Source organism: Hyperolius riggenbachi, chromosome 12 (assembly GCF_040937935.1).
Source record: "Hyperolius riggenbachi isolate aHypRig1 chromosome 12, aHypRig1.pri, whole genome shotgun sequence".
NCBI lineage: Eukaryota > Metazoa > Chordata > Amphibia > Anura > Hyperoliidae > Hyperolius > Hyperolius riggenbachi.
The window spans coordinates 37,017,346-37,043,001 of record NC_090657.1 but is presented as its reverse complement, the minus strand read 5'-3'; the positions used below and the strand labels follow the sequence as shown (position 1 = coordinate 37,043,001).

Genomic DNA, 25,656 nt, shown 5'->3' with positions numbered 1-25,656 from the left:
AGGGTTGGAGAACTCTGCCCTAATGCACTAATAACAGGTGTGCCAAGAAGAATTTGTATGCACACATGCAATCTGATGTGAAAACTCTGTGCAGAACATGGACAACACATTGCTGCTTCCCAATAATATATATTTCTAAGTCACTCGCTTGGGACCAGCAGGTTGACTGGGTTTTCTGACATCTCTCCTCCTATCCTGCATGTAATCCAGATGAGCAATAGAGGGATGGTGTAATTCAGTAGGGCGCACAAGGGATATCCTCTGGTAACCAAGAACCCAGCTCAGTAGGACCTGAAGCAAATACTACACTTTCTTACCCAAGCTGTGGGGGGAGGGGTGGGGCTGGGTTTGGGCTATAAAGCCAGAAGCAGAAGCCACTCCCTCTTTTTCCTTACACCCCAAAGCACAAGGATATTTAAAGGCAGTCAGTGAGGAAATGTGTCCTTTTTCTCACAGTACCCAGATAGAAGATGCTGGAAGTCAGTTCAGTCAAAAAAGACGACATATGGATGGGTCGATTCTAATTTTTTTTACTGGTATTCTAGAGTAACCAATGAGCTACCAGCTCAGCCCACCCGCTACACCAATTATCACAAATAAAGAATCTATGGTGGGGAGGCGGAGCCTGATCATCTAACTCACATACCTCACTCCTAAAGCTCCCTAAAATGTAAGAAAGCAGCCTCCACACCTCATAATCACACATGAATTTTGCCTTTATTGCAGGCGTCTGTGAACTTATACTGTATGGGTTCCTGAAAAACACGGGTACTTTGCACCTTTTAAAAGTGCTTATCTAGGGTAGTTTGTTTGTGCTTTAACCAGCTCCCAGTATATCGGTCAACTGTCTTCTTCACCTTCGTTAGCGTGAATTAGTCAGAGAGCAACCTACGGAATATTATAAAAAGGTTGTCACTGATAACACTTAAAGAGAAACCGTAACCAAGAATTGAACTTCATCCCAATCAGTAGCGGACACCCCCTTTCCCATGAGAAATCTATTCCTTTTCACAAACGGATCATCAGCATGGCTAATATCGTGGTGAAACTCCTCCAACAGTGTAATGTCAGGACCAGGGCCCTGACAGTTTCCTGTCTGTGAACCTCATTGCATTGTGGGAAATAACAGCTGTTTACAACTGCCATAAAAGCAAGCAGCAGCTACTTCCAGTGACATCACCTGCCAGCAGTAAAAATGTCACCACGTGATAAATGTCAGAATGTAAATCAGGGAGAGGAAAGATTTTACAATGGGCAAACACTGACTAAATCATTTATACGCAAATGATTTTACATAATTATAAAAATAAAACACTGTTTTATTACATTATTTTCACTGGAGTTCCTCTTTAAGTATATAAATGACAAAATGTGAAATGGTTATCTCATCCGATGAGACTTCATGGGGTTCTGCTGTCCAGAATGCAGCAGAGTCGTCACACCAGTCAGTATGTGGCATCTGGCACAACTTGTCACACTGACAGCTTGACCAATGAGTGTAATCAGAAGTCCTGTATGACCACCCCTCCTCCGTACCTGGCGTTTTTCTTCTCTTTGTCTTTCTCTTCCAGCTTCTTCAGGTCTCTGGCAGCCTGATCCTACACAAAGCAAAACCAAGGCTTGTGATTCTGATGAGGAGAACAATATCATTTGATCAGAGTGCTGTAGATGCACGCAGAGCTGGACTCTGACAACGCACAGCCCCATTGTCATTATTAAGGGGCCCATACACTCAGCCGATTTTCTGGCCGACCGATCGATCCCGATCGATCGATCGGTTGCAAATCAGTTGGCCAATCGACCGATCGATGGCCGATTTCGATCGATTTCGATGGATTTCCATCGAACTGGCAGGATGGAAAATTTGGGTCGATCTGATGAGATTGCTTATCAGTTTGCATTGGCCTTAATGGAAATCTGATGGCAAAAAAATGCCATCAGATCGAATTTCAATAGATTTCAAACTGAAATCTATTGGAATTCTATCCTGGTAAAAAATGTTCTAAAAACGCATCAGATAGATCATCAGATGCATTTCTTATCTATCTGCTGCCAATCTGACGAGTGTATGGGCACCTTTAAGCAGGAGTGGAATGAAGGTAATGAAAGAGGCCTATCAGTTTGGGTAAGGCATTGGCCAGGAGAGTGTGGTGGAGGGAGTGTTAAGGTGCCCATACACTCGTCAGATTGGCAGCAGATAGATAAGAAATGCATCTGATGATCTATCTGATGCGTTTTTAGAACATTTTTTACCAGGATAGAATTCCAATAGATTTCAGTTTGAAATCTATTGAAATTCGATCTGATGGCATTTTTTTGCCATCAGATTTCCATTAAAGGGAAGGTTCAGGGAGGGTGGGTAAAAAATAAAAATCAATTTCCACTTACCTGGGGCTTCCTCCAGCCCGTGGCAGGCAGGAGGTGCCCTCGCCGCCGCTCCGCAGGCTCCCGGTGGTCTCCGGTGGCCGACCCGACCTGGCCAGGCCGGCCTCTTCTGCGCTCCAAGGCCCGGAACTTCTGCGTCCCACGCCGGCGTGCTGACGTCATCGGACGTCCTCCGGGCTCTACTGCACAGGTCGGGTCGGCCACCGGGAGCCTGCAGAGCGGCGGCGAGGGCACCTCCTGCCTGCCACGGGCTGGAGGAAGCCCTAGGTAAGTGGAAATTGATTTTTATTTTTTACCCACCCTCCCTGAACCTTCCCTTTAAAGAGAATCTGTATTGTTAAAATCGCACAAAAGTAAACATACCAGTGCGTTAGGGGACATCTCCTATTACCCTCTGTCACAATTTCACCGCTCCCCGCCGCATTAAAAGTAGTCAAAAACTGGTTTAAAAAGTTTGTTTATAAACAAACAAAATGGCCACCAAAACAGGAAGTAGGTTGATGTACAGCATGTCCACACATAGAAAATACATCCATACACAAGCAGGCCTGTATACAGCCTTAAGCAGCCCATACACTCAGCCGATTTTCTGGCCGACCGATCGATCCCGATCGATTGCAAATCGGTTGGCCAATCGACCGATCGACGGCCGATTTCGATCGATTTCGATGGATTTCCATCGAACTTGCAGGGTGGAAAATTTAGGTCGATCTGATGAGATTGCTTATCAGTTTGCATTGGCCTTAATGGAAATCTGATGGCAAAAATATGCCATCAGATCGAATTTCAATAGATTTCAAACTGAAATCTATTGGAATTCTATCCTGGTAAAAAATGTTCTAAAAACGCATCAGATAGATCATCAGATGCATTTCTTATCTATCTGCTGCCAATCTGACGAGTGTATGGGCACCTTTACTTCTGAATCTCAAGAGATCACTTGTGTGTGTTTACCTTCTGTCCCCAGCTTCTCTCATGCACTGAACATTACAGGCTTCCTGCAGACAGCTCTGCCTATGTCGTTAATTCCTTAGTATGTGACAGACCAGCTCCTTTCACAGCCTCCAGAGGAGGATTTTTATCCAGCTCTCTTCTATCACTGATAAGATAGCAGAGAAGCTGCTGGCTTATGTAAATAAAACACACACTGGAGTGTGCATAGAGGAACAGTTCAACACTGAAGAACTTGGCAGCCTTCCAGACACAGGCCGACAAGTCTGACAGGGGAAAGATACATTGATTTATTACAGAGATGGTTATAGTAGAAAGAGCTGCAGCAAGCCAGATCACATTAGAATAGGTTTAGGAACTTGTAGGATGGTAGAAAAAACGTTGTAATTTTTGTTACAGAGTCACTTTAAGGCCAATGCAAACTGATAAGCAATCTCATCAGATCGACCTAAATTTTCCACCCTGCCAGTTCGATGGAAATCCATCGAAATCGGCCATCGATCGGTCGATTGGCCAACCGATTTGCAATCGATCGATCGGCCAGAAAATCGGCTGAGTGTATGGGCCCCTTTAGCATTACTACTAAAAAAAATAAAGCTGGATTGGGAAGCTGGATTTTCTTAATGGAGAGGGTAATCTCCGGTGTCGGAGAGTGAGGTTTCATCCCTTAGCAGCTTCAGTAGAGTTATCTCGTTCGAGATCAGGGTGCTGCTTTTGACCTCAGCTGGGAGAACTCATATTGCTGTCAATTCTTGGAATGCTAATAGAAAGTATAGAAACTGAAAACAGTGTTATTGGCTCACACTGCCCCCTAGTGACAAGTGGCCATAAATAACCATTACAGTAGTACTAATTAGAAGCAAGAAAATGTAACAAATAAGAAAAAAGAATGTGCTGAAATAAATTGGCCTGGCGCACTTGCAAGCCTCAATTGGCTGCTTTAAGAGACTGTGAAGCCCCCCCCCCCCCCTTTTTTTTACACGTTTTTGTCATAAAATCCTGTTAAGCATGAATGCCCCTGTTGAATCGCTGCATCCCCGCAGCAGATGTGTGATTTATTACAATACAATAGCCCTGCAGAGCTCCGTAGCTCGCAGGGCTTTACTTCCTCGAAGAGGCAGAGCTATATAGGCTGTAGCTCTGCTTCCTCCGCAGTCAATCTCTGCTGATCGCCGCCTCTCCCCGCCCCTCTCAGTCTTCTTTCACTGAGAGGGGCGGGGAGGAGGCGGAGATCCGCTGAGATTGATTGCGGAGAGGCAGAGCTACAGCCTAAAGCTCTGCCTCTCCAGAGCAGCAGAATCTACGACCCGCAAAGTTGTAGAACTTCGCAGGTCAATTACACAGCAATAAATCCTTTATCTGCCGTGGGGATGCGGCGAATCAAGGGGGGGTACTCATGCTTAACAGTATTTTATGACAAAAACATGTAAAAAAAGAGGCTTCAGAGTTTCTTTAAGGGTTAAAGGAAGGGGCATAGCGCAGAAGTTGCTGCAATGGCCAGGCCTACAGGAAGCACATCACACACAATGGGCTGGGAAGAGGAGGAGCAACGGAGCTCCGCACCATGAGTCAGCAGGCAGGATCTTGAGAACTTTGAGTCTGTCCAGATGCAGCCTTACTGTACTCACAGCTTGGATGGTGGGGATTTTATTAAGAAAAAAGGATGGTAAAGTTAGGTGTGAGAAAGCGTAGATGCAGGTGTCTCCCTGATGCTAGCAAGACAACCAATTAGCAATGGCTAATTAAAATCTTGTTAGTTCCTACCTACCCAAAATTTGTTGGGTAGAGAAAAAAAAAAAAAAGACATGGCTGTACAGACAATTGGCTGACACAATCACAAACAGCTGCTTCAACTTAATATCTGATTGAGGCTTGAAAGGTGGGATTGCTGAGGCTGATAAAGACAGAAACATGCAATACCTCCACTTCTGCCATAAAGGCCTCAAGAGGATCCTCCTCACTGTCAGACTCTGTCTTCTTGGCCAGCATCTGCTGTCTGGTCGGGGAGTTCTCTGCAGGAATGTATGGCAGGTCCATGTTATTGGAGTCCTCTTCCTCATCATCGAAGTATCTACGAAACAACATCATGAAGTGATTTAAAGAAGAACTTCAGCCTAAGCAAACATACTGTCATTAAGTTACATTAGTTATGTTAATTAAAATAGATAGGTAATATAATCTCTTGCCCACCCTGTTTTAAAAGAACAGGCAAATGTTTGTGATTTCATGGGGGCAGTTATCTTTTTGGTTGAAAGGAGGTGACAGGGAGCATGAGACACAGTTCCAACTGTGCTGTGCGCTGATCACCCCTCCCAGCTGATAGGCAACAAGAACAACATCATCAGAAATCCCATCATGCTTTGCACAGCATCAGGAGAAAAATGCCCCGGGCAAATTTTTTTCATGGGGCAGAGATTAGCTCCTGTGCAGTTAAAAATGAGGCTTGGGTAAGAAAAACAAAGTTCTGATGCTGTGAAACTGTTAAAGAAACACCAAGCTTTTTCAGTGCTACTGAGTAGATTTTTAGTCCGGAGGTTCACTTTAAGGTGCTTATGCACACAATTCGGTCGCCTGCAGGGATCGGGACATGCAGCCTAATGACATCATAGGCCTCTATAGGAGCCAATGGCTGAGGTATGCAATTACGGTACAGCGCCGATCATTTCAGCACCAGCACCGCATAGCTACTTTGGGCACTCAGAGTTTCACCTGGGATGCAGCACAAATTAGCTATTAAAAGAAAAAGTAATTTGCCTGCTGGCAATAGCCATCATTCGGTTTCACCCTGCGCCAAAATTGCCAGCGGCGGTAATTAATGTACCCCCAGTAGCAGCTGAACAGCAGAGGTGTAGGTAGGCTTGAACGCTGCAGTGGCAAAAATGATTATACATCACTTTTTTAACGGGAGCCTTATTCTCCAGTGCAGACCAGAAAGGATGAAATGCAGCATGAGATGTTGCTTATGGGCAACAAGGGCAGTGTTCCCTAATACACTTTGACACATGAAGCCCACAGTCACCAATCCTTTCTATAAACGTCATCCCTATCCCTTACGCATTCTCCTCGTCAAAGTTAGCCCTCTTGGATCCAATCTTGTAGAAGGAGGGCAGCTGGGACGTGCCGGACCCGAAGGCAGAAGGCGGACCCTTGAAAGCGCTGTGAGACGTCTGGGGGAGTTTTGGCTCCTCCTTCTTCCCAGTAGAGATGGCAAAACCACCAAATCCAAAACCACGCTTCCCGCTTGGCCCCCCTTTATTCCAGTTCATGGACATGGTGACGCTGCAAAAAAAGAAAAAGATCATCATAATAAAATGACGGCCTTGGCAGTAACCTATCCAGTACACTACCCACATCCACAGCCCCCTGCTGTGCTAATGCCCAGCAAAATAGCAGTCAGCTAGCCTCAATTTCCAGAGACATTGTCTGATGTTGAAGACTACTCATAAACAGATCCTTGGATTTCAAAACCGACTTAAAGGGGCACTACAGAGAAAAATTGTAAAATTTAAAATATGTGCTAACATAGACAAATGAGAAGTACATTTTTTTTCCAGAGTAAAATGAGCCATACATTACTTTTCTCCTATGTTGCTGTCACTTAAAGTAGGCAGTAGAAATCTGACATAAGTGACAGTTTTTGGGCTAGTCCATCTCTTCATAGGGGATTCTCAGCAAGGCTTTTATTCTTTATAAAGATATTCCCTAAAAAGTATTCATACAAAGATACTGGCCGGCTTCCCTGCTCCCTACACCGTTTTTTTGGTAGTTGGACAGAGTAACTGCCATTCACTAAGTGTTTTTGAAAATAAATATATCCCTGAGAATCCCCTATAATGAGATGGACTAGTCCAAAACCTGTCACTTCTGTCAGATTTCTACAACCTACTGTAAGTGACAGCAACATAGTAGAAGAGTAATTTATGGCTCCTTTTACTCTGAAAAAAAATGTGCTTCTTATTTGTATATATTTTAAATTTTACACTTTTTCGCTGTAGTGCCCCTTTAAGGTGGCCATACATTAGATCTGGCCACCAGATCTAACATCTCTATAATCGAAATCTGATTAGAGAGCTTCTAGCTGCCCACACACCCACAGCCAGATTTATGCTGACATCTATTGGAAATACAGTGTTCTCCCCAGCATGCCGGGTCAATTTGGCCAAAAATCGTTTGAAATAATCGATGGGGTGGCCAAGTTGCAGTATCCATCTTTACCAGATTTGATAATTATGATCGAATCGGTCAGATATTGATGCTGAAAATTGTGCCATGTGTGGGCTCAATTAGCATAAACCTCTGAGATGTTTCAATGTACTAATCAATCTTTAACTCTTTTAATCAATAGTTTGTTCAGAGGAATAATAGCAGCTTTTTTTTCCCCATTAAATCAACATTCTTTAACAATATATATATATATATATATATATATATATATATATATATATATATATACACACACACACACACACACACACACACACACAATGAACAGTGTATGATAAAAACTGATGGTCAATGAGAAAGAAGTTTATGCAAATTTATGAAGTTTGAAAATGTACCAATTAAATTCCACCTCAGCAGGATTCCATTGGTCCATTCTCAAGCTGTATACAATTATATAACAATGCAACAACTCTACCACTGATCATCCCCAGTGATAGATACAAGAGAAGTACTGGGAATTTTTGTACTTTGCTTTAAACAAGTGTGTCTCCAGTCACATAAATAGGACAGTACTGCTTTGCATGTGACGAGGATTAAAGAGAAACCGTGACCAAGAATTGAACTTCATCCCAATCAGTAGCCGATACCCCCTTTCAATGAGAAATCTTTTTCTTTTCACAAACGGATCATCAGGGGGTGCTGTATGGCTGATATTGTGGTTAAACCTCTCCCACAGTGTGATGTCAGCGCCTCACAGCACTGAGGTACTGACATCACACCTTGTTGCATTGTGGGAAATAAAAGCTGTTCCCAACTGCTAAAAAAAAGCAGGCAGCATCTCCTTCCAGTGACATCACCTACCAGCAGTAAAAATGTCACCATGTGATAAATGTCAGAATGTAAACCAGGGAGAGGAAAAATTTTACGAGCAAACACTGGCTAAATCATTTATATATAATTATTGTAAAAATGAAGCACTCTTTTTATTACATTATTTTCACCGGAGTTTCTCTTTAAATCCTATAGCCCTAAGCCTACCAATAAAAAAGTAATGCGTGTCCCTAAAGCTAAATACGTTATAGAAATATCCAGGGCTATGGAGTCTGTACAAAAATCCACCGACTCCGACTCCTCAGTTTAGGATTCCACCGACTCCTCTAATTTGCATATTATAATCTTGTTGATTGAAAGTATGTAACAGGACATTCGTCTCTTAACTGCCAACGCTTAGGAATTTTAAAAGACAACTGCAGTGAGAAGGATATGGAGACTGCCATATTTATTCCCTTCAGTCATAGACTAAAACTAGTCCTTGGTAAGAGTACTTGTAAAAGGTACAGGCCGGAACAAAGAACATCTGTCAGGCCCTAGGCAATGTAAGTGTGGGTACATGTAAGAATGATGTGCAGGTACTCTGCAGGGGAATGAGGAGATTCTTCCTCTATTACACATTCTTCATGCACAATCTGAACCAGGTTTATGGGTGATAAACACCTCTGTATTCAATGTGCACAACATTCTCAGTGGATTCCCTGCAGCTCTGTGGACAGTGCATATGTATAATACTACTGTGTAACAAAGTAAACCTGAGACAGATTAAATTAAAGTTTTATACATACCTGGGGCTTCCTCCAGCCCCCTTCCGGCTAATCAGTCCCTCGCTGTCCTCCTCCGCCACCTGGATCTTCTGCTGAGTCCAGGTACTTGAGCCAGTTGGGCGTAGTGCGCATGTACACACTCCGCTGCCGGGAGCGTACTACACCTGCCCAGCACTGTTGCGCAGGTGCAGAATGCTCCTGGCTGTGGAAGCGGCATGCAGCCAGACTGCACTGACTGGCTGAATTACCAGGACTCATAGCAGAAGATCCAGGTGGTGGAGGAGGACAGCGAGGGACTGATTAGCCTGAAGGGGGCTGGAGGAAGCCCCAGGTATGTATAAAAAAAAACGTTCCTTTTCATCCTTCTCAGGTACCATTTAATTAGTAGTCACCAAACCAAATTTTAACATCATATCAAATTATTTGATTTCATGAGCAAAGAGTACATTTACATAAATCAGAATCAATGCAGAATTATTTCCATCTCGTTGACCATCTCTATTAGTGACACAGCTACACATCAGGCTTTATACTTACAGCATAGATGTTATTTAGTATATATAAGAGATTCCTGTGTACACTTCATATTATATACAGTCACAATCAGATGTGTATATCTGACTTTAAAATTACGGGGACTGCTTTACTGAAGCAGCACAAGTAACTAATTTTGATTGGTTTATTTCATTTTTGTGGATTAAGCACAGCTATTACTGTATGTGTAAATTATTTGACGACTATTATCTGAGAAATAAAACATTTTATCATATTTTCTATTTTAATTACAGTTTAAATTCATTAGGAGTCGGAGTCAGTGCATTTTTTCCCGACTTCAGGCACCCAAAATTGCCCCGACTCCGACTCCACAGCCCTGGAAATATCAGTGTACAAAAACATGCAGGATTTGTTGCATCCACACAGACTGCGCAGGAGGTCCTCCATTTAACAAAGAGGCCTCTATGTGGTTGTGCAAGCACACAGCCATGCATATTTCTATAAACTGCTATCCCTGCCTTGTTATTATGTTTTGGGATTGATGCTGTATTTTGAATGGACTACATTGTATTGTTGGTATGCACTGAATCCATGTACAGTATGAAGGACTGGTCACAAAAATGAGGCAGTGCTGTCTAGGCAATGCCAGAGGTCCCTGCACATCTCCATCACGTGGCTGAATAATGCCACTTATTTCTGTTTGTGCCATTTCTAAAATAGCAGTTACAGCAGTAATAAGGGCTACTACATAGCCGGTATTAGTGGGTTATATCTGTGATTGTATTTTCCAAACGCAGCATAAGGGTTTTCAGCAGGGCCGTGGAGTCGGAGCAATTTTGGGTACCCGGAGTCTGAGCTGGAGTCGTCGGAGTCGGGAGATTTTTGTAGCAAATCTGCAGCCCTGGTAAGTATTACACTAAGGAGTCGAGGAGTCTGAGCCATTTTGGGTACCTGGAGTCGGAGTTGGAGAAAGTCATTTCATAAACTGAGGAGTCGGATGATTTTTGTACCGACTCCACAGCCCTGGTTTTCAGCTTCGTTTAGAAAAAGCAAATATATAGAAGCTTATGGCGGAAACATCATGGCTAAAACAGAAACGCAAAGATGCAGTGCGTTGTAGCTGCAGCTTATGGAGGTTTCCTAAACATCATAATAAACATAAGAAGCACAGTGATAACGCTTGTAAAAATGGGACTAAATAACTGCTACATTTGTCGTCATCTTATTTAACTAGCCTTTTAGTACAAATGAACACTTGCTGATTTGAACTCGGCTGTGGCGGATGATACAGACCACCTCAGCAGAGAATCTTGAATGAAACCAGTATGTGTACAGTGGCCACACGACATCTGCTAAAGATCTGGCATACCGGATCTATAGCAACCCCCCGAGCACTGCATCTGTACAGCATTGGCACTGCACTGGTGCCCAAAGGATCAAGTACCCGAACAAGTAGCAATTTTACACTGGGGGGGGGGGGGAGGGACAGCGTCACAAGGACAATACCAGAGAGATTTCATGCTGAAATCGATCGGGAATTCGCCTCTGGTGTATGTGCAGACCACATATCTCTCCCTGATTAGATTTGATCAGTGAGAGATCTGTCTCTTGGTCGATCTGCCCATACATCTTCTGATGTATGGGCATCATTAGGGTGGCAACACACATCATTAAATATTGATTGAATTACCTCCTCACATCTCTTCAGTACACGGGCTACATGGTTCTCAGCCGAGGCAGCCAGTCGGGGCAACCTCTGCCGAATTTAGCTTGTGTACAACAGCCCTATTCCTCTCTGAGAGATCTGGAATGCAATGTTCACCTCCCACTCGCGTGCTGCACGTCGATCATCCTGCCAGCCTTGTGGCAATAACACGTCATTAGTCTGAAGGCTAACAGATTGTCAACACAACAACTTTATTGTTCCACTCTCTGCATCACTCTAAGGTGGCCATACACTGGTCGATTTGCCATCAGATCCGACCAATAGATAGATCCCTCTCTGATCGAATCTGATCAGAGAGGGATCGTATGGCTGCCTTTACTGCAAACAGATTGTGAATCGATTACAGCATGAAACCGATCACAGTCTGTGAAGCTGCCGCCGCCCCCCCCCCCCATACATTACCTGCTCCAGCCGGCGCATGTCCCCTGGTCTCCGCTGTCTTCTTCTCCATGTTCGGCTCGTCCAACTTCACTGAACTTCTTACCGGGGAATTTTAAACAGTAGAGGGCGCTCTACTGCTTAAACTTCCTGCCGGGACAGGAAGTTCAGTGAAGCTGGAGTAGCCGAGAACGGAAAAGGGACATCGGAGACCAGGGGACACGTGCCGGCCGGAGCAGGTAATGTATTGCGTCGGTCGTCGAGCATTCGAACGCCGCTATCGACGCACTCCCGACCCGCCGGCGATCGAGCAAAATCTTCCGCACGGACAGATCGACGGGAACAATTGATTTCGGATGGAAATCGATCGTTCTGTCAGCGTTTTCGCAACAATTTCACAGCAGATTCGATCACCGTGATCGAATCTGCTGTATATTGGCGGGAAAATCGTGAGGTGTATGGGCCCCTTTACAATTGTTTAAAAAGTCATGCAGGGTCCACCTTTATCAAGGCATGTAGACATACAGTGTACGTCTGCATTACCTGATGAATAGAGACCCTGCGAGGCTCCCAAAACAACTGTTGGTGTTATGCAGACAACGGCACAATAAAGTTGATGTGCTGAAGAGTTCATAAGCTCACAAAATCTATCATTGCATATACAGTAAAACCCCCATCATCCATACTCTTCTATGCTTCTTGCAATAGCCAGCAGTTCTGCTGAATCCTCCAAAGGCACCCAATGTGTGTAATGGGAGCTTATGGGGGCTGCAGCAGCACAGCCAGCGGCTGAAAGAGGAAGGAAAAGGATGGCGCCCGGTTCTCTGATAAGCCGCTCCACTGCTCTGCATGGCTGGCAGGGCGGCTTTCTCATGCAACCATACTGTACAGTTATCCAGTATAAGAAAGTCTCCACCTGAGCTGGATAACAGGAACTTGACAGTGTTCTTTTCCGTTAGCCGGGCGCAACCACTAGGTGGCGATAAAACTCCAGCAGTGTTGCATCTTTCCCTACTATCCATGGCGGCCTGGAGGAGGGGGGGGGATAGTAATTAACGCCACCTAGAGGTTGTGCCCGGCTAACGGAATAGTACCCTTTACTGTATCATGACGACAGCCTATCACATTTGTCAGGCACCTGCTGAATATACTGAATACAAACATGCAGTGATTGATAAATTGTAGCCAGTAGGCAAGTGATCCATCTGTACTGAACTGTCCATGTGTACGCACCCACAGGGTCAGCAGAATGAGAATACTTTCAAACAGAATACTTATTTAAGCTCTCATAACAGATGAAAATGGTTTGTACAGGGTGGCACATATAAAGTCAGACCTGGCTGCCTGACAATAATGCAAACAAATAACTAGATGCCGGCCGGTCCCTGCGCACCTGTTACTCGCTCTGAGCATGTGTGGTCTCTGGCTTCATTGAAGCCTATATTTGCTGCCATCTCAACAGACAGAGGTGGGGAGAAAATTCATACTTACCTGGTGGCTTCCTCCAGACCTTTGGCTCCCTGGCCGTGCGCACAGCCAAAGTGTACATGCGCCGACTAGAGAAACTTCAGAGGGCCCTATTGGCAGATCGAGGAGGCCCGGGAGAACGGCAAGGGAGCCAAAGATCTGAAGGGGAGCGGAGGAAGCCCCAGGTTTGTATGAAATCCCCCCCTACCCCATCTCAGGTACACTTTAAAGGGGTTCCGTGGCATGTTAATAAAAAAACAGACTAAAACTTACCTGGGGCTTCTATCAGCCCCTTGTATCTGCCATGTCCCACGCTGTCCTATGCTCATCCGTTCCCCACCGCTGGTCCAACTATTCTAACGCTACTGTGCAGCCGTGGCCGCTCTTCATCAGGACCTTACTGTGCAGGCGCAGTACAAGAAAACCTCGTACTGCGCCTGCGCAGTAAGCTCCCGGAGACATGAGCGTGCACTATTCGTCTTGTTAGAGAAATAATTGACTGCTGGCAGCGGCGAGGAACGGAGGACCGCAGGAGGACGGCGAGGGACATGACAGCTAAAGGGGGCAGATACCAGCCCCAGGTGTCAGTTTGTTTTGATTTTAACACGCCACAGAACCCCTTAAGGTGGCCATACATCAATCGATTTTGGCGGCTGACCGACCAGAGACAGATCTCTCTCTCTCTGATCAGAGAGAGATCTGTTGGCTGCCATACAGTGCAATTCACGATCATTTTCCGCATGAAATCATTTGGGAATCGTCCTTGTGACGCTGCCTCCATCAAATGTTTTCGGTGCCCGTGCTTTACCTGTCCGCCGTACATCTGCATTGGCGCCCCACATTATGTCACATATGCGCATCACGTGGTATATGTCAGTAGTCACGTGGGAACCGAATACGGGAGAATGGCGGACACCGACGGGCGTCGTGAAAGTTAAAGTATTTTAATGCATTGGCACCGGTGGACACATAACATTTGGGATGAACAGTGGGCAAGGGTTTCATCGCTCACAAGATCGCACACCGCGCTCCTGATAGAGTACGGTGGAATAGACTTTCGAGCATGTTTCGAAAAGAGACATTCAACCAGTTTAAGCATGCTTGTGCTGGCACCGATTTTCATCTGATCGCTATATGTATGGCCTCCTTTTAGGGGCCCATACACCTAACGATTTTTCCACCGATATACAGCAGATTCGATCACTGTGATCGAATCTGTTGTGAAATCGTTGCGCAAACGCTGACCGAACGATGGATTTTCATCCGAAATTGATCGTTGATCATTCCTGTCGATCCGTCCATGCGCAAGATTTCGCTAGATCGTCGGCGGGTCGGGAGTGCGTCGATAGCGGCGTTCGAATGTCCGACAACCGACGCTAGCGGCAATACATTACCTGCTCCGCCGGCGCGTGTCCCCGCCGTCACCGCTGCTCCTTCTGCGCTGGGCTCCGGCAGACTTCACTTCTTCCTGTCCCGGCAGGAAGTTTAAACACTAGAGCACCCTCTATGGTTTAAACTTCCCCGGACAGGAAGTACAGTGAAGCTAGAGCCGAGCGCGGAGAAGAAGACAGTGGAGACCGGGGGACTCGCACCGGCCGGATCAGGTGATGTATGCAGGGGGAAGGGCGGCGGCAGCTCCACAGATTGTGATCGGTTTCATAGTGAAATCGATTCACAATCTGTTTGCAGTAAAAGCAGCCATACGATCCCTCTCTGATCAGATTCGATCAGAGAGGTATCTATCTGTTGGTCGATCTGATGGTAAATCGACCAGTGTATGGCCACCTAGTCTTCCTTACAATTCACGTGCACTCCCCCAACTCTTCCCATTCATAATACAGAGCTCCGTTCTGGTAATCGCCTGATCTCCGCCCTCCCCCCGCACATACACAACACGGGCACTCACCGCGCTGCACACGTACCGTGTACCACCCGCAGCCCCCAGCGCCTCCTCACACCTCACCACACTGCGCAGGTCGCACTCCTGACGTCACTTCCGGATTTCCGTTCTCCTGGCTGTGCAGGCTGCACGTCCACGTCACTTCCGGATATCTTTCCCTTAGCTATGCGGTCCGCAGGAGCCATAGTGCTGTTGACGCCTCTGCAAGTTGTCTTCGAGAAAATGGCGCCCAAAACAGAAAAAAACAAAAAAAACAAAAGAGAGAGAAAAGCCGAAATGTATAGAAAATGTGAGAGCCGAGCAGAAATGGCTGCTGCTAGGTGACACAGCTGCGAACATGCTTCTGTACCATAGAGCCTAGGTTCTCAACATGTGGTACGTGTACCACAGGGGGTACTTGTGAGGGCCCTAGGGGGTACTTGTGATGGTTCCAGGGGGTACTTTTCATGGTTCCAGTGGGTACTTCTCATGGTTCCAGTGGGTACTTCTCATGGTTCCAGGAGGTACTTCTGAGGGTTCCAGGGGGTACTTCTGAGGGTTCCAGAGGGTACTTCTGAGGCCAGGGGGTACTTCTGAGGGTTCCAGAGGGTACTTCTGAGGGTTCCAGGGGGTACTTCTGAGGGTTCCAGGGGGTACTCGGCTTGATGAACTTAAAGTGAACCTAAAGCCACACAAAAAAAATGAGATGAACTCTCCCCATCCTGCACCTTCCGTGTCCTTACCCCTCCCCCGTCTCTTTACTTTACCTCCTTTGAGGCCCATGTTATCCGCCTCTATCGTCCCCTCCCAGCCATTATTGCAGTCCTATACCGCCCCCCCCTCCAGTACAATATCGCACTTCCTAGAAAACCTTGCCTCCTGGCTCCCACACATCCTGTCCTCCGACCTCCCAACAATCATCCTCGGAGACTTTAACATTCCAATTGATGAGCCTACCACCTCTGCTGCCACTCAGCTTCTCTCACTCACCAACTCCCTTGGCCTCACTCAGCATACTAATGCCACAACCCACAGTGCTGGTAATACTTTGGACCTAATTTTCTCCAAAGCCATCGCACTTACCAACCTGGACATTACACCATTCCCCATCTCCGACCACCACCTCATCACCTTCACCCTCACTCCATCCAGCACCCCCTGTCTCCCTCCCCAAACTGGACGGTGGCAGAGAGATCTACGCAACCTTGACCCCAATGTACTAGCCACACCCCTCCACTCTCTCTCCTCCTCCCTCCCCAGCCTAACCTGCCCCAACGAAGCAGCAGCTCAATACAACAGTAACTTCTCCGCAGCCTTAGACCATGCGGCTCCCCTGACCTTTCGTACCAACAGTCGCCCCAACCCCCAACCTTGGCACACTGCCCTCACAAAAAAACTACAAAATGAGACACGAGCTGCAGAACGCAAATGGAGGAAATCCCGCCACAACAATGATTTCCTGGGATACAAGACCAAGTTGCAGACGTACCATACTGCCCTCGCTGATAGTAAACAGATATACTTCACTCACTTGATCGCTACCCAAGCCTCCAACCCACGTCGTCTTTTTGCCACCTTCAATGCCCTACTTAACCCCACACCTCCCCCCCCAACCTCCACCCTCTCAGCCACTGACCTATCAAACTACTTTATCAACAAAATTACAACAATCCGGAGGGATATTTCTCTCCTCCACTCTATCGCCCCCGCCTCCCCACCACATCCGACTCCTGCCTCTTTCTCCTCCCTTACCTCCTTCAATCCTGTCACGGTGGAGGAAGTCAACCAGCTGCTGGCAACTTCACCTGCCACTTCCTGCCCCCTAGATCCGGTCCCATCTGATTCTCTGCGCCCACATTTTTCTGATCTGGCCCCTGTCCTCACCCATCTGTTCAACCTCTCCTTCTCCACCGGCATCTTCCCCTCCATATTCAAACAGGCCACTGTGCTTCCCCTGCTAAAGAAATCTTCACTTGACCCTGCTCTGCCATCCAACTACCGCCCAATCTCTCTCCTCCCTTTTGCCTCAAAAATTCTTGAACGCCTGGCCCAACAACGCCTGACCAACTTCCTTAACTCCAACTCCCTTCTCGATCCCCTGCAGTCTGGTTTTCGCACAGCCCATTCTACAGAAACAGCCCTCACCAAAGTGGTAAACGACCTTGCCCTTGCCAAAGCCGAAGGTAAATACTCCATCCTGCTCCTCCTGGACCTCTCCTCGGCATTTGACACTGTCGACCACTCCCTCCTCCTCCACTCCCTGCAGCTAATGGGCATTCAGGACCTAGCCTTAGCCTGGATCTCCTCCTACCTCTCCAACCGCTCCTTCACAACATTTTTCAATGGCTCCTCATCCGCTCCTACACCCCTCTCAGTTGGTGTTCCTCAAGGTTCCGTCCTAGGACCACTCCTGTTCTCACTCTATACTGCCTCAATTGGTAAAATCATCTCCTCCATGGGTTTCAATTATCACCTGTATGCCGACGACACCCAGATATATCTCCACACCCCAGATCTCTCCTCCTCTACCATGGACAAAGTCTCTGCCTGCCTCACATCCATTTCCTCCTGGATGGCTGCCAGGTACCTGAAGCTTAATTTGGACAAGACTGAGCTTCTAATATTCCCACCCCGCACAGCTGCACCCCTCCCAGATCTGCACGTCACTTTTGAAAATACTACTATCCACCCTACCTCCCAAGCCCGCTGTCTAGGCGTTACTCTGGACTCTGAACTTTCCTTTACAGCCCACATCCAAGGTATTGTCAGATCCTGCAACTTCCACCTCCGCAACATCTCCAAGATCCGCTCCTACCTGTCACTTGACACCACTAAACTCCTTATCCATGCCCTTGTCATCTCCCGCCTAGACTACTGCAATTCTCTTTTATCTGGCCTCCCCTCTAACCGTACTGACCCACTTAAATTGGTAATGAATGCGGCAGCCAGACTGATACATTCTTCTCACCGCAGTGCCTCTACAACTCCGCTCTGTAAAGCACTACACTGGCTCCCCATCAGCTTTAGGATCAATTTCAAAATCCTGTGCTTGGCCTACAAATCAGTGCACAAGACCTGCCCGACCTACATCTCTGATCTGGTCCACAGGCACATACCAGCCCGCCCCCTCCGATCCTCCAATGACCTGCGCCTAGTCGCACCACGCATAACTCAGTCACACGCACGATTGCAGGACTTCACCAGGGCTGCCCCTACTCTCTGGAACTCTCTCCCACCAGCCGTCAGACTCGCCCCCACCTTTAATACCTTCAAACAAGCTCTCAAGACTCACCTCTTCACGCTCGCATACCCCCCTACACCAGTATCATAATATGTTCTGTTAGACCCCCTCTCAAAAGACGCACCTATTGTCTCCACCCCACCCTTTAGATTGTAAGCCTCTGGCAGGGCCATCCTCCCTAATGTATCCATCTTGATTATGCAATCTTACTCACAACCACCCTTCTTGTAGACTCGAACAGTCTCTATCTTGACCTATGACACTGTATTGTTATCAAATCATTTGCATGATCTTGTTTTGTTGTGAGTTTCCGTATGTTCTACCTGTATGTTAACCCATTTATCTATTGTGCAGCGCTGCGTAATATGTTGGCGCTTTATAAATACAATAAATAATAATAATAATAACTCACCTGGGGCTTCCCTCAGCCCCCTGCAGCCGATCGGTGCCCTCGCAGCTCCGCTCCGATGCCTCTGCACCCGCCGGGGAACACTTCCGATTTGGCCGTCACCGGCCGACAGGCATGGGAAACCGAGTGATTGTTCGCGTTTCCAGCCTGTATATCGCCCCCTATGCCGCAATAGCAGCATAGGGGGCAATATACAGGCTGGGAACATGAACAATCACTTGCGTTCCCATGCCTGTCGGCCGGTGACGGCCAAATCGGAAGTGTTCGCAGGCGGGTGCAGAGGCATCGGAGCGGAGCTGCGAGGGCACCGATCGGCTGCAGGGGGCTGAGGGAAGCCCCAGGTGAGTTCACCTCATTTTTTTGTGTGTGGCTTTAGGTTCACTTTAACCAAGAATAACAAATTTAGAGTTTTAGAAAATGATAAATCTTATTTAAACAACACCAAATTAGTATTGAAGCTAATTAGAAGCGATAGTAAATGCTTGGAAATTGTTTAGAACCAATTTTCATGTATTACAATAAATAAATATTTGTCAAGGGATACTTGTGATAATGTTTACTATGCATAGCTCCCAAGTGCCCCTCTTTGGGAGCTCTGTCCCTCTTTCCTCCTCATTTGTCCCTCTTTCTGGACTTTGTCCCTCTTTCTATGGAAATATATATATTTATCTACTAAAAAATGTACTTAATTGACTCTAAACTTTATTCCCATCCTATAATTTGATATATTTCCAATTTTCAAATGTTAATATGAAGGAAAATTAACCTGGATAGAAAGGACCAGTGTGGTTTGAGTTATAAAACAACAAATATTTCTTATGAAATCTTTATGGTATTCGTGACTAGAGTTGTGGTGGGGGTCGTGATCAGGGGTGTGGCAGGGGCGTGGCTTAACTGTCCCTCTTTCTCATCTGAAAAAGAGAAGAGGTATGTGACTGCTGCTAGGTGAAGCAGCTGCGTACATCATACCTCCCAACTTTTTGAGATGAGAAAGAGGGACACTTAAGCCATGCCCCTGTCACACCCCTTGTCACACCCCACCACGCCCCTAGTAACACGTACCATAAAGATTTCATGAGAAAAATATGCTGCTTTATAAATCAAACCACACTGGTCCTTTCTATCCTGGTTCATTTTCCTTCATATTAACATTTTGAAAGTAAGAAATGTATCAATTTAAAAGATGAGAATAAAGTTTAGAGGCAAATAAACACATTTTTCAGTAGAGAAATATATATATATTTACATAGAAAGAGGGACAAAGTCCTGAAAGGGACAAATGAGGAGGAAAGAGGGACAGAGCTCCGAAATACGGACAGTCCCACCGAAAGAGGGACAGTTGGGAGCTATGCATACATGTTTCTGTACCATAGAACATATGCAGGGGCGTATCTGGGTAATATAGAGCCTATGGCAAACACTGACATTGTGCCCCTTCCACTCCTGGTCAGAACCCCCTTTCGGGCCCATTCACAATATAAACGCTTTTCTGAGTGCTTTGTGATTGATTAGCGCTTTTGAAAAATCGCTCCCATTCACTTTCATTACAATTGCAGTAAAAATCACAGCGATTTTTGCGTATGCGATCGTGAAATCGTGGCTATTTTTACGCAATTTTTACCGCGATTTTAATGAAAGTGAATGGGAGCGATTTTTAAAAAGCACTAACATACCTCCCAACTGTCCCTCTTTGGGAGCCCTGTCCCTCTTTCCTCCTCATTTATCCCTCTTTCAGGACTTTGTCCCTCTTTCTATGTAAATATATATCGTTATTCAAAGAATGCAGGGATAGCGTGGCACTTCTCCTTTAAGAGGTGTACTACCCCCAGCTTTTGTGCGAGAAATTGTGTATGGGTGGCTAACTTTGTTATTGACAGGCTGCGCTCATTCCAATTACTTGCAGGGACGTGTGCTCCGCTGTAGTATTTTGAAGAAAGAGGCATAAAGTTTGTACATATAGAAACAGATAGCGTGCATCTTCCATCCAATCGTGTATGTTTAATGCAAGTGAACATCATCAGTAACAGTTCTTTCCACTCAGTGGAACGCAGCGTGACCAAGCGTCCAGCAGGACGCGAAACAGCCGTCGCTAGGCCCACATCTGCCCCGCACTCCCACCTCCAATGCTGACAGGTTGACGCACGGAACCACAATCAAGGTATATTGCCTCATATATCTGCATGTTGCACATGGATTGTGTCATTCAAAGAACTGTTACTGGTGATGTTCACTTGCATTAAACATACACGATTGGATGGAAGATGCACGCTATCTGTTTCTATATGTACAATGTAAATATATATGTTTCTCTACAAAAAATTTAAATTGATATATTACTAATTTTAAATTGTTAATATAATGGAAAATGAACCAGGATAGAAAGGACCAGTGTGGTTTGAATTATAAAACAACATATTTTTCTTATGAAATCTTTATGGTATGCATGACTAGGGGTGTGGTGGCGGGGTTATCAGGTGTGGAAGGGGCGAGGCTTAAGTGTCCCTCTTTCTCATTTCAAAAAGTTGTGAGGTATGTATAGATACAAGTGTCAGAGCCGAGCAGAAATGGCTGCTGTCAGGTGACACAGCTGCGTACATGTTTCTGTACCATAGAACATATGAAGGTTGAGAGGATGCCAATAAAGTGTGTGAACAGCTACCTAGAATCTTCCACCCACTCTTTGCTACACTCGCAGAATAACAATTATATTGGGCTCGCTCAACTAGGCATCTAGTGTGTGTACAGCTACCTCCCAAATAGATTAAAGTAATACTGTAGGGGGATAGGGGGAAAAAGAGTTGAACTTACCCAGCACTTCTAATGGTCCCCCGCAGATGTCCTGTGCCTGCGCAGCCACTCACTGATGCTCCGGTCCCCGCCTCCAGTTCACTTCATCGGGAGCAAGGAAGCGGCCGTGTAGGCACAGTGGTTTTTCGACTTTAAAGTCGGAAATTCCAGAAGTAAACCAGAGGCGGGGACCGGAGCCTCAGTGAGTGGTTGCGTGGGCACAGGTAGGTTGAACTCTTTTTTCCCCCACCCCCCTACAGTACTCCTTTAAGCAATCCACCATGAAATATTATTATATTATACTTCATGCGTACAAGGTTTTCTGTACATAATGGGCTCTATTCTCAAAGACTTCCCGCATGTGGTAAAGTACATGCGGGAAGTTTGCGACCAAAACACCGTCAAGTTGACATTCTCAAAATGTTCCTCATGTTTTTTCCGCATGCGGAAAAAGTGCGGTAAAAGTGCGGGATTCATGCGGAAAAATTTCCGCAAAAGTCTGTATTTTCCGCAATAAAAAATCAATTCTCAAAAATGTTCAGGCGCATCACTTTGTCGTTATTTACCGATTTTTTTATCACCTACAAATAGTAGGTGATATATTCCGCATCCCATTGACTTTAATGAAGTCTGGAGGCTTAAAGGACTTACGAGGTGACATGTGACATTATGAGATAGACATGTACAGTGCTTAGCATACAAATAACTATGCTGTGTTCCTTTTTTTCTTTCTCTGCCTGAAAAAGTTAAACATCAAGTATGCAAGTGACAGTTTCTGTCTGGGTCGGGACCGGGTCGGATTGGGTCAGACTATAGAATAGCCCTCAGTGATAAGTAATTACAGCCATAAAAAATGTTTCTGTCAGTAAATGGCTTTTAAGAGCAGGAAAGAGATAAAAAAGGTCAATAATTCATAGATTTGAGCTCTGGCATACTGCAATGAATGTGTCATTAAGCAGAGACAATGAAACAGTAAAAACTTAAAAACTAGATTTAAATATAAAATAAAACTGTGGGATATCTAAAAAAGTCATTTTTAGGAGAAGTAGGATAGATACAATTGTTTTTCTCAGAAGTTTATTTTCACCTCGTAAGTCCTTTAAGGGCTGTGCTTGCTGGACTTTAATTTTTTTTTTTTTTAAACACTTTTTCATGCGACCTTTTTACCGCACGATTCCCGCATGAATAATGGCCGTTTCCGCATCTTTTTTCCCGCATGCGGAAAACATGCGGAAAATATTAGTGAATGTGGAAAAAATGCGGAGTTTACCGCTGGCGGAAATATAGCGGTAACATTTTGCTGTGTTTTTGCCTCTTAGTGAATAGAGCCCTTTGTGATAAAAAACACACGTTCATGACTACACAGTAGAAAGGGAACAGGTGTACACCTTCCAGAAAAATACAACCTGAGAGATAATAAACCATACAGGATAGGTACGTACACACCTTTAACATAAAACTCTATGGACTTTGGTAAGTTCCTGTACATCAGAGGTGTGGTGGTGTGACAGTGCCACAGATAGGCCACATGGCATGAGCACATTATGCTCTTTTGTCCCCTGCGGTGCAGAATACCAATTATTCACCACCCACTATCCCTTCTCCCCTACCTATAGATCAGCACCCTCTGCTCCGCTATAGCCAAACAGCATGGGCTTGATTCACAAAAGAGTGCTAACTGTTAGCACGGCCGTTTTCGCGCCAATTTTCGCATTGCGCGCGATTGCGAATTTTACCGCGAAACGATAACGTTTTCGCGCGAAACCGCGAATTTTACCGCTGAATCGATATCGTTTTCGCACGAAAATTCACGTTTGCGTGCGGAAACGTTATCGTTTCGCGCGAAAATTCGCGATCGCGCGCAATGCGTACATTCCCGCGAAAACACCCGTGCTAACAGTTAGCACTCTTTTGTGAATCAAGCCCCATGTGTGTACAGTGCTTGTTATAAGTACTTTCACAATTTCATAGCTCCCAACTTTCCCTCTTTTGGAGGGACAGTCCCTGTTTGGGAGCCCTGTCCCTCTGTCCCACTTTCCTTCTCATTTGTCCCTCTTTCTTTGTAAATACGGTATATGTATTCCTCTACTAAAAAATGTGTTTGACTCTAAACTTTATTCCCATCCTTTAAATTTATATATTACTAATTTTAAAATGTTAATATGAAGGAAAATGAACCAGGATAGAAAGGACCAGTGTGGTTTGAATTATAAAACAACATATTTTACTTATGAAATCTTTATGGTATGTGTGACTAGGGGTGTGATCAGCGGTGTGGCAGGGGCGTGGCTTAAGTGTCCCTCTTTCTCAACTCAAAAAGTTGGGAGGTATGTTCAATTTTGATTGAGTGATTTATTAGTAAACAATGGGAAACCCTTTGTGTGTCAATAAGCTGGATAGACACAGGGACAAATGTGCCGAGCCATAAGGGCTGCCTGTGGGAGAATGCTGCAGGTGCAGGAAAGTGAGAAAGGCATGAGATGCGGAGCACTTACACTGAGTTGTTAGGGTTCGGCAGGGACACACAAGTAAGGTTATTGGCTGATCATGCACAATGACAGTTCAGCGGGAAGTGCAGACTCTCATGCGGGGCTCAGGGAGCTGTGGAACGTTAACCAAGGACTGAACTTTATTCTACTCAGTAGCGGATACCCCATTTCCTATGATAAATCTTTACTTTTTCTCGAATGGGTCATCAGGGGCATCTGTATGGCTGGTATTGTGGTGAAACCCCTTCCACAGTGTGATGTCATGACCATGGTCCTGACAGTATGCGGTCTGTGAACCTTGTTGGATTGAGAAAAATAACGGCTTTTTCCAACTGCCAAGAAAGCAATATCTCCATCTGCGCATAGAACTCTCAGTAACGAACATTCAGTACAGATCACCTGGCAGGACTAAACACGTCACCACCAGTGATACATTACATAATGTAAATCAGGTAGAGGAAAGATTTGACAATGGGCAAATACTGACTAAATAATCTATAAATATAACTTTAACAGTAATACAGAGTATATGCATATTCATAACTTACAATAAATGTATACATTGGGTGAAAATACTGACATCTAAGGTCAAGGACTACCAAGTTATAATTACAGAAGCTTTAAGATATAACCATAAAGTAGACCTTAAATGTACAAGGAGAGTTTTAAATCTACTTTTTAAGTTTTAAAGGGAACCAGAGAGCAACAAGAAGAAGAAAAAAAGAAAAAGCTTTTATACATACCTGGGGCTTCTATCAGCCCCATAAGCCTGGATCGCTCTCACGCCGCCATCTTCCACTTCCTGGATCGCCGGTACCGGGACCCGTCACTTCCGGCGGACGCGGCCAATTGTCCGCATCACAGGGGCTTCCTCCATACCCGTACACATGCGGCTGCGCAGTAAGCAGCCTCACTCGTACGTCTATGGAGGGAGCTCCGTGTGATGCGGACAATTGGCCGCGACTGGCGGCCATGACGGGACTCGGTACCGGCGGATCCAGGCAGCAAAGGACGGCGGCGTGGGAGCGATCCAGGCGTATGGGGCTGAAGGAAGCCCCAGGTATGTATAGAATATTTTTCCTGGGGCCTCTGGTTCCCTTTAACTGTTTTATTGTTTTTGCTCAATGACACATTCATTGAAGTATGCCAGAGCTAAAATCTATGAACTATTGTCCGTTTTTATCTCTTTCCTGCTCTCAGAAACCATTTTCTGCTAGGAAAGTGTTTTATAGTTGGAATTTCAGTGAGGGTCACACTGTAGTCACTTCCTGTCTGAGTCAGGACTGAGTCAGCCACTGACATACCTGATATTTAACTCTTTCAGGCAGAGAAAGAAAAAAAAAGGAACACAGCATAGTTATTTGTGTGCTAGGCACTGTACATACGCATGTCTATCTCATCATCTCACTTCAGGTATCCTTTAATCATTTCCTGCTCCAGTCAGTGCTGCTTCAAGGATACCCAAAGTGACATGTGACATGATGAGATAGACGTGTTTGTACAGTGCCTAGCACAAAAATAACTATGCTGTGTTCCTTTTTTTCCTTTCTCTGCCTGAAAGAGTTAAATATCAGGTATGCAAGTGGCTGACTCAGTCCTGACTCAGACAGGAAGTTACTACAGCGTGACCTTCACTGATAAGAAATTCCCCTTTTTTACCTCTTTCCTGCTCTCAGAAGCCATTTTC

At 45.5% G+C, this 25,656-nt stretch overlaps 1 protein-coding gene and 1 long non-coding RNA gene across 3 annotated transcripts in view; one reads left to right on the top strand and one right to left on the bottom strand.

The window, feature by feature from the left end:
• DDX42 (DEAD-box helicase 42) overlaps window positions 1-15,192 on the bottom strand; it is a 54,934-nt gene extending 39,742 nt beyond the window's left edge. The window contains exons 1-4 of one of the 2 annotated variants that reach the window (XM_068263694.1): window positions 15,087-15,192; window positions 6,391-6,615; window positions 5,257-5,407; window positions 1,537-1,598 (exon numbers count right to left, since the gene is read on the bottom strand). In XM_068263694.1, the coding sequence (XP_068119795.1) occupies window positions 1,537-1,598; window positions 5,257-5,407; window positions 6,391-6,608 (431 nt within the window). In that variant the 5' untranslated portion in view covers window positions 6,609-6,615; window positions 15,087-15,192. Of the gene's footprint in view, window positions 1-1,536; window positions 1,599-5,256; window positions 5,408-6,390; window positions 6,616-15,070 lie in introns of both variants that reach the window. The other variant, XM_068263693.1, reaches the window with a different exon arrangement.
• Window positions 15,193-25,656, top strand: part of LOC137542065 (uncharacterized) — a 170,937-nt gene continuing 160,473 nt past the window's right edge. The window contains exon 1 of the long non-coding RNA XR_011025340.1: window positions 15,193-15,439. This is a non-coding gene — a long non-coding RNA (uncharacterized lncRNA). The remainder of the gene's footprint in view (window positions 15,440-25,656) is intronic.